Source organism: Schistocerca piceifrons, chromosome 1 (assembly GCF_021461385.2).
Source record: "Schistocerca piceifrons isolate TAMUIC-IGC-003096 chromosome 1, iqSchPice1.1, whole genome shotgun sequence".
NCBI classification, from domain to species: domain Eukaryota; kingdom Metazoa; phylum Arthropoda; class Insecta; order Orthoptera; family Acrididae; genus Schistocerca; species Schistocerca piceifrons.
In genome coordinates, this window is record NC_060138.1 from 1,079,529,746 (window position 1) to 1,079,546,737 (window position 16,992).

The window sequence follows — 16,992 nt, forward strand, 5'->3', positions numbered from 1 at the left end:
TAAGTACTAACTACTTTTGAATATATTTTTAAAACGTAGTCACACTCTGTCAAAAATTCATTTCTTTGGTCGAAAGTTCGTGTAAGAACAGCCATTCGTGGCATTTTTCTAAAGACGTTTTTTATTGTACTGAGAACAATACACAAAATAGTAGTAGGCCCATAATCTTAAAACGCTGCGCTCACGACATCCTACCGTGCGTGATGCCTCTGAATGGTTTCCAGAGGTTTTTAAAATTCCCGAAGAATGGTAGGGTCAGTGAGTAACAGCAGCAGTTCTGCACCCGAGCAGATTCCACGCAGGTCCATTATTGCTACTGCTCCTCACCGACCCCATTGCCGACATCTTCTCAGGCGTTGCTCTCCCAACTGGATCTCGCCTATCACACTAGGCCTGGGCTGCCGTGGATCGAATGCCCAAGGGCCACGGCAGGTGCAAAGACGCTCCCACCGGTGGGACAAGCTGCCCCATCCACATTGTGACTGCCGAGCTGCACACCAAGCTATGTGTCGCATTGCCAGCTAGTGTTGGATTCGGGGATAACCACGTAGTGAATAGAATTTCCTGTTAGCAAAACTGGAGACAGTGCACTGAAATGAAGAACTGGACATTGTTATCAAACATATGTAACCTTTGAAAGTTCATCGTTTCTTATTCTTATGTGCAGGCTGTACCATATTTAATGGCGTAACCGTATACAGTTGATTGTACATGATAATAGAATAAAAATAGTTTCAGTAAACATAGGTCTCCAAAGCAAGGGTTTGCGGCCTAATAGGGACTTTCTGTTTACTAACCACCACTGACTTGATTCTTCGTAAGCGTCATCCCGTTTAGGAAAAAATATGAATATTGTACAACATTAACAAAAATTATTATCGATACTTTCGTAGACGTGTAGGTTTGTTGAATGAGCACGACGACATATCCTAAGAGGTTTCGGGGCGGGCGGATCTTGTTGACTTCTAGCCACAATATTTTGGCTGGCAACCGTTCAGCCATCTTCGGGTGTCCGCCACTGGAGACAGTCGGCTTTATAGCAAAAATTGGCGCGGCACCACATGAACATAGGCGGCCGTCACAGGGATGTCCTCTATCGAAATGCACGACCTACGAAAATAGTGTTCCATTTTTGGTGCGCAGGCGCATACGTAAAGGTAAAATGGAAATGTCGTGTGGCTAGGGCCTCCCGTCGGGTAGACCGTTCGCCTGGTGCAGGTCTTTCGATTTGACGCCACTTCGGCGACCTGCGCGTCGATGGGGATGAAATGATGATGATTAGGACAACACAACACCCAGACCCCGAGCGGAGAAAATTTCCGACCCAGCCGGGAATCGAACCCGGGCCCTTAGGATTGACAGTCTGTCACGCTGACCACTCAGCTACGTAAAGGTGAAACTACGTGCAAGCCCTCTGGCGGCACGCTTGGTAACGGGGCAAGAAACAAACGTAAGATGTCGCCAGATGCTCACATGAATAAAATAATTTCTGTCAGAATAAATTAAAGAACTCAGATCGTCACGGTTTGTAAGTCCGAAAAGGATCTCGCCGAGAGGAGGAGCCTTTTTTTTTTTTTTTTTTTTTTTGCTTGGGACCCGTTGATCTCTTTATTCTCTTCTGAGGGAAAACGCTCTTCTGATTGCCGCCTATGCACATGCGTCGCAGCACAAATGTTTGCTATAAAGCCGACACCGTGAACTCATAGTCTCTATTGGCGAACACCTGAAGATGGCTGAACGGTTGTCAGCCGAAATATTGTGGCAAGAAATCAATGAGATGCAGCTGAAATCCCAGAACCTCATAGAATATTCAGTACGCCGGGAAAACTTCAAGAATCACAACAGCGCGACAACAGTAACATAACTGCACGGAGGTTTTCAAAATGTCGTCCCTATACCCGAATGCAGGCCTGTACCGCCGACGCAATGAGTTTCGAGTCCTCCTAAATACGCCTGTATTCGATATGCTTGACAAGCACTGACGAGTCTCTGCTCCAATTTCTAAACCGTGTAACCGGCGTGGCCTACACTACACCTGTAAGGTGGTCTCAAACACAGAAATCCTTGGGGTTCAGGTCAGGTGATCTTGAAGGGCACGTTACAGGTCCTCCTCGCCCAGTCTAGCTTTGGCATATCGGCGCATTAGATGTGGTTTCACCATAGCATCAAAATGTGACGGTGCTCCACCATGCATGTATTATATGGTGTAGCGTCACTCTGAAGAAACATCCTCACGTAATCCTGCACAAGGATGCCGCAGAAACCAAAGGTAATTCCGTCCCTTGAGTTTGTTGGGGTAATATTCACGGCCAATCGGACGACCATTTAGTACCATTAATCACACATTCAATGAGAGAATTATGTGTAGTTTGTGAATTGGAGCCTAGATGACTCCAATTGCTACAATTTTAATAATTAAATACACCATCATGAGTGTACTCTGCTTTATCTGTAAATAATATTTTACTGTGAAATGAAGGGTTGCCAACAGCTTGTTGTTTCATCCACTGACAGAGAGTTAGTCTAGGACCGAAGACCGCCTCACTAAGATGCTTAAGACTTTGGGGTTGGTACGGGTATACTGCTTTGCAATGCATTCTCCTCCAAACACTGCGATGTTTCATTCGAGGAATTTGTGTGGCCAGTGTCCCTGTCGTGATGCCTGGAGAGTTTTCATCTGTTTCTAGCACCACTTCTTCACGTGCATGTGCAATCCGTGCTGCCATACCCTCTCCCACAGCATATGCAAAGCTCTCATTTTCTCAGACGCGATAATGCTCCCTTGTAAAGGATCCTGGTGGCTTTGGACAAGGTATCCTTCTTGGTACAAGCGTACAGCCTCTCGTGCATTGTCATTAGCCCTAACATACATGAAATGCATACCCGCATACTCCCTAACGATCAGTGTTACCACCAAAACTCCTACAAGACAACTGACGCTCCACAAACATCTGCCATGAGTGCCACTCAAACATGTGTACTCCGCTGTCGTATCCATTGTGTTTACAATTCCACGTCTCGAAAATGTAAACAAAAACTACACTACGGATCAGCACGCGGTGCTTACACAGAATCATGTCAGTGGCAACTAGTAACCTCAAAGTCTCAGTTATCTCGTCAACAGTTAGTTAGCGGACCTATGTTTACTGATTCTCTTTCGCTTTTTGTGCCTTCTATTATCAACTGTATGCGTTTACGCCATTAATTAAGATACAGCCTCTATGTATACACCTGTAACTATCTCCCGAGAATTATTAGTATTAGTCATATGATAAACAACAATACTTAGTGTACATATGAATGAAAAAACGTTCACATTCAACAGCCTTCATATTCTTGCTGAGGAAGTAAATTAAACGTACTTCCCATCCACCGGTACTATCCAAGGTTGTTGTGGGTTTTTCTTTTGTTGTAAGGCGATTGTAAATCTTCTCCCAAATGTTCCAAAATGGGATTCCGTCTTCCCCACAGTCACCTCTCTTAGTATTTGGCTGAAGAGTCCTTTTTCTTCAATGGGTCATTGCTGGAAGAATCTCTAAGAAAAATATATTTACTCTAAGAAAAATAATCTAAGAGGAATTACCCTAATTGGACGGAAAGCGGGGGAAGTGATGTACATGTGCAGACAAACAAATGATTACAGTTTCTGAAAAATTGAGTGATTTATTCGAGAGAAAGAGCGCCACAAATCAAGCAAGTCAGTAAAGGGTTGTTGGTCCACCTCAGGCCCTTACGCGAGCGGTTGTTCGGCTTCACATTGATTGACAGGATTGTTGGGTCTCCTCGTGAGCAATATCGTGCCCAACTCTGTCAAATTGAAGCCATGCATCTTCAACATCCCGTGAGGGCTATGGGGTCTTGCCCATAATATTCCAAACGTACACAATTGGGGAGAGATCCGGATACATTGCTGGCCTCGCCAGAAGACAAGCTGTACAAGCTCTCGCCGTGTGCGGACAGGCATATCTTGCTGAAATGCAAGCCCTTGACGTATTTCTGTACTATAGCCATGCCATGGATGACTGATATGAAAAGAAATGGCACCCCAGACCGTCACTCCCCGTTGTAAAACCGTATGTTTGGTGACAGACGGGTTGTTATCCCATCGCTTTTCGAGGTGTCTCTATACACGTCCTCGCTGGTCATGAAAGCTCAGTTCTAAGCGGTACTCATTAATAGAGACAGTTCTAGTCTATTCAATGAGACTGCAGACTAAGCAAGTCTGGAGAGGTCTCGGACAGCGATGGGATACCAGCCTAAATGTCGCCCACTACACGACCCGACGACAAGAATTGATGTTTTGGTCTTGCATTTCTTTTCAAGCACGGCCCCTATGGTTGTCATCCACGACACCCTTACAGCAAAGCGGTAGGTCGACGATATTCTACGCCCTGTTCTATTGCCTGACGCAGCAAGTCATCCTGGACTTAAAATTCAGCAAAGCAAATGCCCGCCCGCACATGGCGAGATTTCCTACTACATGTCTTCGTGCTTGCCGAACCTTACCATGGCCGCAAGGTCACCGGATCTCTCCCCAGTTGAGAATTTTTGGAGCATTATGGGCAGGGCCCTCCAACCAGCCCGGAATTTTGACGATACAACACGTCAGTTAGAATCTAGAAAGATATCCCTCAGGAGGAGATCCATTAACTCTATGAACCAACGCAAAGCCGGATAAGAGTTAGAATTCGTGGTGAGTGGATATCAGTGATAAAATTCGCTGATGACATTGTTATCCTTAGTAAGAAGAAGAAATATTACTGGATCGGCTGAATGGAATGAACGGTCTAATGAACAGAGCGTATTGATTGGGAGTAAATCGAAGAAAGACGGAAATTATGAGAAGGAGAAGAAATGAGAACAGCGAGAAATTTAACGTCATGTCACGATGTTAGAAATTTCTGCTTCCTAGGGAGCAACATAACTCATAGTGGATGATGCAAAGAGGATATGAAAAGGAGAGCAGCACTTGGAAATAGAGCATTCCTGGCCAAGAGAATTCTACTAGTATCAAACATGCTGAGGGAATTAGATTAGGAAATGAGACACTTAAAGTAGTAATGGAGTTTTGCTATTTGGGGAGCAAAATAACTGATGATGGTCGAAGTAGAGAAGATATAAAATGTAGACTGGCAGTGGCAAGGAAAGCATTTCTGAAGAAGAGAAATTTGTTAACATCGATTATAGATTTAAGTGTCTGTAAGTATTTGTATAGAGTGTAGCCATGTATGGAAGTGAAACATGGACGATAAATAGTTTGGACAAGAAGAGAATAGAAGCTTTTGAAATGTGGTGCTACAGAAGAATGCTGAAGATTAGATGTGTAGATCATATGACTAATGAGGAGGTATTGAATAGAATTGGGGAGAAGAGGAGTTTGTGGCACAACTTGACAAGAAGAAGGGACCGGTTGGTAGGGCATGTTCTGAGGCATGAAGGGATCACAAATTTAGCATTGGAGGGCAGCGTGGAGGGTCAAAATTGTAGAGGGAGACCAAGAGATGAATACACTAAACAGATACAGAAGGAAGTAGGTTGCAGTAGGTACTGGGAGATGAAGAAGCTTGCACAGGATAGAGTAGCATGGAGAGCTGCATCAAACCTGTCTCTGGACTGAAGACCACAACAACAACAACAAAAACATCAAACATATATGGTAGTGAAATATGGGTTGTGGGAAAACCTGATCAGTAGAGAACTGAAGCGTTTAAGATGTGGAAAATTAGGTGGTCTGATAAGATGAGCAATGAGGTTCTCTTTAGAATCGGTTCTCTGTAGAATCGGCGGGGAAAGGAATATTTGGTAAACAATGACGAGAAGCAGAAACAGGATGATGGGGCATATGTTAAGACGTCAATGAACAACACCATGGTAATAGAGGATGGTGTAGAGTGTAAAACCTATAGGGGAAGGCAGGGATTGGAATGCATCCAGCAAGTAATGGAGGGCGTAGTCTGCTATTGCTAGTTTGACATGAACAGGTTGGTACAGAAGGGCAATTCGTGGCGGGCTGCATCAGACTAGTCAGAAGACTGATGATTAGAAACAAAAAATTCGGATCCCCAATTTCTGACCAAGGTTCTCCTTAGTTGTAAGACTCGCCTGGTATTTGGCTGAGAAGTCAGAGACTCTACAGTGGATCATTGCTCGAACAGCCTACTTTACCTTTAACGATAGGAAATGAAATGTAATAATAACAATAATAATAATAAATCCAAATTATTGGAAAAACGAGCAGACTGAAGCAGCGCTGTTACGTCTTTGTTGCTTTACGTTTCATTAATTGTTGCCGTTGTGCAGTAGTAAAACCTGCACGCGGGGGAACACCGTGTGCATGGGCGCCTGGGCTTACTTGTTGGCTAGTTTGGCACGTGCTGGGTCCGGGAAGGCCTCGGCGAGGCCAGCGAGAGCCTCCGGCGAGATCTCGTGGACGCCGTAATAGGAAGTGAAGTTGTACTCGAGTTGCCATTCGTCGGCGTGTGGCGTGTGGTGGTGGTGGTGCTGGTGCTGGTGCTGCTGTTGCTGCTGCTGAACCAACGCCTCCCGCGCCGCCACCTGCTGCAGGTCCAGGAAGTACTGTGCGTAGTCCAACACCTGCAATGCGCAGTCTACTTAGTGGTGTGGTGGTCTCACGTGAGGCGTATCTGCTTCCACAGATGTCGTTTAACAACCACCTGCAAGTCTAGGAAGCAATCAGTGCTGCCTAACACCTGAATTGTCCTCTGTATTTAATACTGTGCTTTTCTATCGTTGGGTATTTGTGCATCTTGGGCAGGTGCAATGGATGACAGTCACCGTAATTCTAGGAAATGCTGAAATTCACTTTTCCCTCTATGTCTAATCCATGTGGACTACAATAATACTGATATACATACGATGTCTCATACTGATTCATGCAACTATAAAGAATAATTCACTATTGTGATATACACAGCTATTCGTTGAAATTTCGTATTCACTATAGTACACTGGAATGTAGTGGAATACACAGAGTGAACCACCTAAAACTTGTACGGTAAATATTGCGGTAATGGAAAGTGCTATTGATGTGTGGTTTTCACAGAATGGTTTAGAGGACGGGGGCTCGTGTTTTTGGCCAATAAACAGATTGTAATAATACACACATCAACACAAGTCTGCATCACCTCAGTTCCGAGTTCCGGAACCTGTACAAAAAATTGGAATAGAGATCAACATAAACATCATTTCAGCCCTTTTTATTGCGCATGAAACCGACACATTGCATGTTGTACCACCATACAACAAGACCTTCAGAGGTGGTGGTCAAGATTGCTGTACACACCAGTAGAATACAGCACGTCCTCTTGCATTGGCGCATTCCTGTATACTGTCCACAAGTTCATCAAGGTACTATTGGTCCAGATTGTCCGAATACTCAACGGCGATTCAGTGTAAATACCTCAGAGTGGTTGGTGGGTCACGTCGCCCACAAACAGCCCTTTCCAGTCTATCCCAGGCACGTTCAATATGGTTCATGCTGGAGAACATGCTGGCCACTATAGTCGAGCGATGTCGTTAACCTGAAGGAAGTCATTCACAAAATATGCACGATGGGGGCGCGCATTGTCGTCCATGAAGAGGAATGCCTCGCCAATATGCTGCCGATATGGTTGCACTATCGGTCGGAGGATGCCATTCATGTATCGCACAGCCGTTACGGTGGCTTCCATGACCACCGGTGGCGTACGTCGGCCCCACATAATGCCACTCCAAAACATTAGGAAACTTTCCACCATTTTGCACTCGTCTGACGGTGTGTCTAAGGCGTTCAGCCTGACCGGGTTGTCTCCAAAGACGTCTCTGATGACTGTCTGGTTGAAGGCATATGCGACACTCATCAGTGAAGAGAACGTGATGGCAATCCTGAGCAGCCCATTCGGCATGTTGTTGGGCCCATCTGTACCACGCTGCATGGTCTCGTGGTTGCCCATCATGCAGCCTATTGCGCACAGTTTGAGTCGTAACACATCCTGTGACTGCACGAAAAGCATTATTCAACATGGTGGTGTTGCTGCCACTGCAGTAGTAGCCCTTGGTTGGCCTGATAGAGGCATGTCATCGACAGTTCCTGTCTGTCTGTATCTCCTCCATGTCCGAACAACATCGTTTTGGTTCACTCCGAGTTGCATAGACACTTCTCTTACCGAGAGCCCTTCCTGGTTCGAAGTAACAATGCGGACGCGATCGAACCGCAGTATTGACCGTCTAGGCATAGTTGAAGTACGCGATCGAACCGCAGTATTGGTCGTCTAGGCATGGCTGAACTACAGACAACACTAACCGCGTACCTCCTTCCTTGTGGAATGGCGGGAACTGATCGGCTGTCGTAGCCCCTCCGTCTAATAGGTTCTGCTCATGCATGGTTGTTTAGATCTTCGGGCGGGTTTAGTGACATCTTTAAACAGTCGAAGGGACTGTGTCTGTGGTACAATATCCACAGTCGACGTCTGTCTTTAGGAGTTATCGGAACCGGGGTGATGCAAAACGTTTCTTGATGTGTGTACTTAGAAAGTCTATTTTCGTCCTTACATACCCTTTTTTAAATGTAACACTTCCGAGTGACATTAACAAACTAAAAGGGGGTAAATCAGATTGTCAATGGTGTTCATTGCGGGACTCAGTCCGAATCGCTTACCAGGTATCGTATTTTCTAATGGTCCCACCCCGACACTTTTACAAGACCTATGGTAACACTAAGTTAAGAACAACACATGTGTATACACTAATTACGTGGATCCTGACCAGTAAAGAGACAGTTGACCATCACAGGTAGCATTCATAAGGACAACCAGTAGCGGCAATACACGCTTCTAGTCTGATACGGAAACACTGCTGCAAATATGACAGCATCTGATCGGAGATGTCCGCGCAGGCTGCAGTAGTACGTCGTTGCATTTCATCGGATGTCGTTGGTACGGCCTTTGTAGACAGCGTCTTTAAGCTTTCCTCACAGAGTAAAGTCTGCAGGAGTCAAATCCAGAGAATGGGTGGGCAGGGTACAGGTCCTCTGCGTCCAATACAACGATTTGGGAACAATACGCGAAGATATGCTGTAGTATTTCGTATTCTATGAGCTAGACAGCCTCAGGTTGGTACCACAGGTTCCTCCTAGTCTGCAGCGGGTAGTCTTACAGCATCATTGGAAGATGATCTATTAGGACACTGCTATACTTGTGTGCGATATGTGTTCCGTCTACCAGAAACGGTCATAAGACCTGATGGTTTACCATGACACTTTTCATGGACGCTGACTTTCCACCTGACGAAGCCAACGAGTACTGTCAACAGACAAGCAGTACATGTTTAGGCGGTTTTCCCTGCCATGATGGGTAAATGTGGCTTTATCACTAAACGAGATACATGATGTATCCGGAGTATTCTCTCTTAATTCATATGTACAAAAGTTAACACGAGTCTCATAATCGTTTCTTCGCAACTCTTGATGGGATGATATGGGATGAGGCTTGAACCTACGTCGACGGAGAATGCATAGGACACTTGCCTGACTTATACCACCTCCTCATACATTTGCATGGAAGCTAACATGCAAATCAGCTGCAACAGCAGCTATAACATTTATTTCCCACTCTCCTGTCGTCATTTGTTTCAGACTGTTACGTCGTCTAGGTATTACACTATCACTCTTCACGTAACTGCCTGAAGAGTTTGGTAAATAACTGCTGAGATGATTGACGTTTATTAGATATGTTGCCTCCTACATTATACAAGAAAGAACTATATTCTTCCTACACTCTCCATAGACCATGAGCATGTCAACTTATTCTACACTGGTAAATACCGTTGTCCACTCACGAACTACAGCTTGAGGTGTCACACGTTAACTGACAAGCAAGTCGTAATGCATTCAAATAACACACAAGCATACTGTAAGCAACCATAACAACATCGTATATAGCAACTTTACGGGTTATAGAGAAAAAAACAAATGTCAGTGTAGAAACTTCCAAAATGATATCTCGTAAACGAATCGTACTAGAATCCTTCAATAAAAACTATTGACATTGTAATTTACGCATCTTTCAGTGTGTTAGTGTCAATAGGTATTGGTAGATTTAAAAAGTGTTTGTATGCACAAAAATACATTTTATAAGTATTGTTACAATCTGTTTATAGCCAACAAATATGAGCACCTTACTGGCTATCCAATATGTGGAAACGGCACGTCAATATTTGTGGTGCAAGCTCTATGTGACTCACCCTGTATATGTCTTTCTTAACCGTCTCAGTACCTACGTATTTTCAGTAAGGTGTATTACAAGCTGGAGTTTGGAGGCTAGTATGTGCCAACCCTACGAAAAATTTTAAAAATTTCTTAACTGTTGTTGGCTTATATTCACAATATCTATTTCAATGATGTACCGATGTGTAAGTGGGACCCAGATCTTGGAAATATCTATAAGCACACTCTTAGAAATACCAACGTATTTCCAGCAACGCATACTCCCTACAAACGAGGGTCTTACTTTGTGGCAAAGAGGAGAAATATTTTTAAAAATGCGAATTTCAATAAATGTTCTCGACTTTTACTCACTACATGCATTTTAAAGAGATGCTGATGTGTATGTAGGGTCCTGAACCTAAAACATTGAATACGACCCTTATTGTGAAAAGTCACATCTACTGAGACATCAATTTTCGGATATAGTTTATAGCGAGGGTTAATGTTTGTGCACACGCCTCAAGAGAAGCTGAAACCACTTTTTGCACCATTGGTTCAACCATTACTACTGTATGTAATTTCGCTATCTAGCGTGGTTACAGTGGATGCAATTATTCTGGATCCTTACGGGCTTCGGCGAAACCTGTCTCTCGTCATGGAGCTGTAATGGGAGATGATTCTTCAAATGGAACAAAAAAAAAGCAGTTCTCAGTTGTAACAGAATACAAATAAGAAAGTTAGGCCATCCTAATGCCTAGGCTTTGGAGCCAAGTAAAGATCATTGTAATGGAGGTGTAGATTCGTATTTGCGCTAATGTTAATTCTTGCCTCCACCATCGGCTTGCTATTGCAACATTGTTGCGTACATTTTATTATTACAGATTACCTCATCTTCCACGCTCTGTGTCTCAGCTATTATCCTACCAATACGACACTGTTATATGCAATGGATCGCTGTCGATTGCCACGCCTTACATGATCTTTCACATGTATCTCGTTCGATATTAACCGTAAGTAAAAGGAGAGCGAAAGTCGTTTCGATTGTGTAGGAGTAATTTAATTGAAGCGAAATACTTGTGTGACAATGTTGTGACTAATTAATCATTTTGAAAAGCTCAAGCACGAGTCGTGGTTTTTGGTTGCATCAGAATATGTACGGAATCACCATTTAGGTGAATCTCATACCAAAAATGTAAGCATCTGCTGACGGATGACGATATCTTTTCCATGGGGTACGATTTTATCCATCAATACAGCTCCCCGTCGTTCTGAAAAACCAAAGTAGTACTACAAAGTGTCTAGGAGTTAGGTGAGTGCCAGATGACCTTACAGCGCCAAAATAGTCATTTTGTTAAAATTTTTGGGTCTCGTGGATGTGATCGATGCATAACTCTGGAACACATTCTCAGAGTTGAAACTCAAGTCACTGTGTCAAACGCTCAAGGTAATTCGTATTTGTAGGAAATTGAGAAATTTTTTAGAAGACTCCATGATTTATTACGCAGAGTCGAAAGCATAAGCTTGTGTGCGACAACACCATTCTCGATTAAAAGTAACCAGTCTTTCAAATCCCTCTGTGCAAAAACGATATCATTAGGTTATTTATTGTACCCTCTTTTCCTTTCCGCTAAAATTATTATATTATACCATTTATAAATTTATGTTGTCTGTCTATATATGCGTGCACGATTCTTTCTTCACTCAAACGCTAGGTTTAGAAATTTTCTTCAGGCCTCCATACTATTAAGCACATTTAGCTACTGTCGAAATAATAGTATGATCTCCCCAATCTACACCTGCACCCGTACGAATTCAAACAAAGAACTTCGAATTTATTTCAATTCACTAAACGAAGTAAGAATATATGTTAGAGATTCTGAGTGTTTCCAAAACAAAATTTTTACCCTGAAGCGGAGTGTGTACCTATCTTACACTTCCATAACAAATTAAAACTGTGATTCTTCAGGTACCTGATGATGGGAACGTGGTAGTTTGCCGAAATATTGTACTCGTTTAACACTAACATCCGGCAGTTCAGCCGTGAACTATTTCAACAGATTAAAACTGTCTGTCGTAATGAGACTCGAGCCTGGATCTTTGTGTTTTGCGGGCAAGTTCTCTCCCGTCCGGGTTATTCGATCAGGACTCATAGTTTCATTTTCGGCAGTACCTCTCCTCCTACTTCCAAAACTTCACAAAAAGCCCAATTCACTTAGTTTTAATCTGCCAGAAAGTTTCAAATCAGCGCACACTCTACAGTGGACCGTAAATGAATTCCGGTAACTATCTTCCAGGCTGGCTCTAAGCCCTTTCCCGACAATATCCTTCTTCCAAGAGTGCTACTCCCATAACGCAACCAGGTAAACGTCTGCGAATTTTTGGAAGGTAGGAGAAGTGGTACTGGTAGAAGTAAAGGTATGAGCTTTACTTAAAATAAATAAATAAATAAAAAGAAAGGTAAAAACATAACACATAGCTCAGTCGGTAGGGCCCTTCGTCACGAAAGACGAAGAACCCAAGTTCAAGCACCGGGCCTGCACATAGTTCTAATCTGCTAGAGAGTTTGACTACACTCTCTCGTATTGTCCCTTCAGTGTTTTGTATTGGTGCTGTTTCTACCAAACTGCGTCCTACATTGTGTTATTAAAAATAAAATAAAATAAAATAAAATAGAACGAAAACTACGACAGCTGCACAGCAGCAACTCACCTTCCCTGTGTCGGTGTCGAACTTGTAGAGGCGAAGCCCTGGGTTGGTCGCAGAGCCGTGGCCCCTTCGAGGGGAGACGGCCGGAGCCACCATAATCCACGACACGGGAACACCTGTTGGCCGAGACAGTCCCCTTTATCATGCCCGCCTCGCCATCACTATAGCTGGATTAAGCTTTGCGACTATCGTTGCGAGTTCAGCGGCACCCAGACGATAATCGCAGTTAACAACAGCATGTAAAGTTCCACGACGTAAACTAAATTAAGATGTAGAAACCTTCCTCTGTAATGGTGGAAAGCAAAATCTCAACGTGATCCGAAGCAAGAAAGGGTATTTATGCCTTTTGAGCACTTGAATTACGCTCCGATGGTGCTGTAGCGCCTGTGTGAAGATAGCCGCTTGGAAGGTGTGTCGAAGGGTTTGCATACCCTCAGGCACTAGAGCGCCAATCAGATAACAGGGTTCAAATGGCTCTGAGCACTATGGGACTCAACTGCTGAGGTCATTAGTCCCCCTAGAACTGAGAACTAGTTAAACCTAACTAACCTAAGGACATCACAAACATCCATGCCCGAGGCAGGATTTCGAACCTGCGACCGTAGCGGTCTTGCGGTTCCAGACTGCAGCGCCTTTAACCGCACGGCCACTTCGGCCGGCAGATAACAGGGTTTCAATGTCTCTTTACCTTTAAATTTTTGAAGTACGCACCAAAGAGGCGCAGGTGGCACTGAAGTTGATGCCTAACTGGGGGTCAGTTTTAGAGGAACTCTTTGCAGTATTATCATGCATGTGTCAATGTTGCGTTAGTTTATGGTCCAGCCATGTCATGTTGAAGACAAGAGTGCTCCATCTGCGGATGAACTCTTCAAGCTCGAAACTCGATCGGAACACGCTGTTTCTCACGCACCGACATAGTTAGGTTACACACCGTCACGTTACACGCTAAAATTCGGAGACCTCTAGCGGCAGACAGCTGCAAATATGTAGACATGAGAATAAAGTTTAAGATGTTTTGTTTTATTTAAGAAACTTTAAGAGTTTTCACATAAGAAATCGGAGGCATTACTTTTCAGCAAGCCCTCGTATTTTCTGGGTATTACGTTGTCTAAGACTTACAACACCCTTTGCCGAAGCTGCAACATTACACTAATTTCCGTTTTTAAAATTAAAATTTATGATTCCTGTGCAGCTTGTAATGTCCGTCACGTCAATACAACATCTGATATCTTCTACTGAGGTAACTATATGATGCGCGTCAGAGGAACATCATTGTTGCCTCACGATCTCCATGTCTGTTTCTAGCACTACAGGAAGCGTAGTCTCGTCTGGGAATGAGCAATCACGTAATAAGTAGTCTTACTGGTTATTTCGGTATTTTCACGTTACTAACGTTTCAGACGTAGACAGTATATGACGAGAGCTCTATTTCAATAAACCAAGGTTCACCAATCATCTCTATAAATATTTCAGGAGAAAATCGTCCATCTCCTTGTCGTAGACCGCTTCGGCACCTCATGACATAGTAATTTGCAGTGATCGATGCGTAACTTGAGCCATCCCAATCCGATTTACTTTCAGAACTGTCTCACACGGCCTATTGTAATCCTGAACATTCTGTTTGTTTCTTTATAAGCGTGATTAGCTCCCAAGTACACCTCGGTGTTTCAAACGTAATAAATATCACAAACTGTATAATTTGGAATTTTGTGGTAAGGTTTTATGGAACCAAACTGCTGAAATCATCGTTCCCTGAGCTTATGCACTACTTAATGTAACTTAAACTAACTTACGCTAAGGACAACACAAATATCCATTCCCGATGGAGGACTCGAACCTCCGACGGGGGGAGCCGCGCGGGCCGTGACAAGGCGCCTCAGACCTCGCGGCTACCCTATGCGGCACAAATTTTTTAAATGCATTGTTTCTTCGATTACATCTACGTGATTACTCTACCATTCACAATTCAAATGCTTTGTATAAGAGTCCAAGAAACCACTTTCAATCTATGTTTTCACCGCTGCGCTATCAGTCAGCAGTTGGGAAGAATGAACATGTCTTTCCAAGCTTGTTTCATTTTTACCTCAACTGTTCTTTCTCCCTAAGTAAGTGGGAGCATTACAATTTTTGGTCTGCCTGAAGTGAAAGTTATTAATTTAAATTTTTAGTCGCTTACCATATTCGAGACAGTTTCTCCAGTATTTTGTGATACACAAAGCAAGGCTTACTTTTTCAACGTTCCCGACGTCTTTCGTTAATGTTGTCTCATAAGGATACCACAGCGAGCAACAATTGTTTAGAAAATACAGACAGGTGAAGTGTGAAGTGTATACGTCGTGCGAGCAGACGTACAGCTGTACTTCTCAACAACGATGTTTCCTGAATGCTTATTGCATCATTATGCGATACCCTGTTGTACATTCATGTTCAGAGATGTCAAAACACATTCAATGACTAGAGATAGCAGGTTGGTATTCACAGAGCATGTAATTTAGCATGTTCTGCGGAAATTATGAGCACTTCAGTCACCTCTTTTCGCATCTATCCTGTTACCTAGCAGGCAAAGGTTCCGCCATGTGCCCTGATAACTTGTTCAATGCGTGATGGCATCGAAGCGTATAAGGCGTGAATGGCGTCCTGTGATGTAGCCATCCAAGGTGCATTCACCTGGTTCCAAAGTTGATCTATGGTGGTTGGCACTGAGTCACAGCACTGCGGCCGTTGTTCACAGTATCCCGCACATTTTCGATTGGCGACTAGTCTGGTGATCTGGCTGACCAGGGCAAAACGCTGACATCCTGTGACACCAAAAAAGCACGTGTTCGTACAGCAAAATGTGGTCATGCGTTGTATTGCTGAAAAATGGTGTCTGGGGTTTTGTGCAGAAAGCGTATGGCTACTGGTCACAGGACGTAATTCATGTATGTCACATTTGTCACAGTCCCCTGGACACGTACCAACTGTGGAGGAGGAGGAGGAGATTAGTGTTTAACGTCCCGTCGACAACAAGGTCATTAGAGACGGAGCGCAAGCTCGGGTGAGGGAAGGATGGGGAAGGAAATCGGCCGTGCCCTTTCAAAGGAACCATCCCGGCATTTGCCTGAAGCGATTTAGGGAAATCACGGAAAACCTAAATCAGGATGGCCGGGGCCGGGATTGAACCGTCGTCCTCCCGAATGCGAGTCCAGTGTGCTAACTACTGCGCCACCTCGCTCGGTGTACCAACTGTGATTTATGGTTGTACCCAATAGCACAGCTCACCATAAGACCCTGAGTTAGCGCTGTATGTATTGTACGAATGCAGTCGCTGTGATTCCGCTTCCCCTGTCTGCTGCGAACCAAAATTCGGCCACTATTTTCAGACAAACAGAAACACTATCTGATGCTCTTCTTATCTCCAGTGACGTCGATCCACACACCACTGCAGTCTAGAATATTTCTGCACATTCACGAAATGTAGAAAGAGACTCAGACCGTAAAAAAGGCAACGGACTGTCACCCCTGATGGTGTACGATGTGTTCCACTGTTGCGGCAGAGCGGAGGAACGACGCAAATCTGTCCTGCAATGCCATTCGGATGAGGTGTCGATCTTCTCGGGGGTAGTATGGATGGTGCAACCTGGCCCATCTCGTCGTGTTCTACGGCCTTCCGTGAACCACTCTGCACACACCCGTAGCACTGCCGAAAAACTTCGTCCCATACGAGCAGCAATTTCCAGGCGGGATGCGCCTAATTCTCTCTTGCCGCTACTGCGTTGGACCGTTGCCATTCATAATATACATAAATGACCTTGTCGATGAGGTCGGAAGTTCACTGAGGCTTTTTGCTGTGGTATATCGAGAGGTTGTAACAATGGAAAATTGTACTGAAATGCAGGAGGATCTGCAGCGAATTGACGCACGCTGCTGGGAATGGCGTTTGAATCTCAAGTGTAATGTGCTGCGAATACATAGAAAGAGAGATCCATTATCATTTAGCTACAATATAGCAGGTCAGCAACTGGAAGCAGTTGATTCCATAAATTATCTGGGAGTACGCATTAGGAGGGATTTAAAACGGAATGATCATATAAAGTTGATCGGCG

General features: G+C 44.0%; 1 protein-coding gene across 1 annotated transcript in view; it reads right to left on the reverse strand.

Moving 5' to 3' along the window:
• The window catches only part of LOC124777794 (acid sphingomyelinase-like phosphodiesterase 3a), a 573,663-nt gene that overhangs the window by 30,908 nt on the left and 525,763 nt on the right, over nt 1-16,992 (reverse strand). Inside the window, exons 8-9 of the mRNA XM_047253312.1 lie at nt 12,911-13,023; nt 6,353-6,594 (exon numbers count right to left, since the gene is read on the reverse strand). Of these exons, the coding sequence (XP_047109268.1) occupies nt 6,353-6,594; nt 12,911-13,023 (355 nt within the window). The remainder of the gene's footprint in view (nt 1-6,352; nt 6,595-12,910; nt 13,024-16,992) is intronic.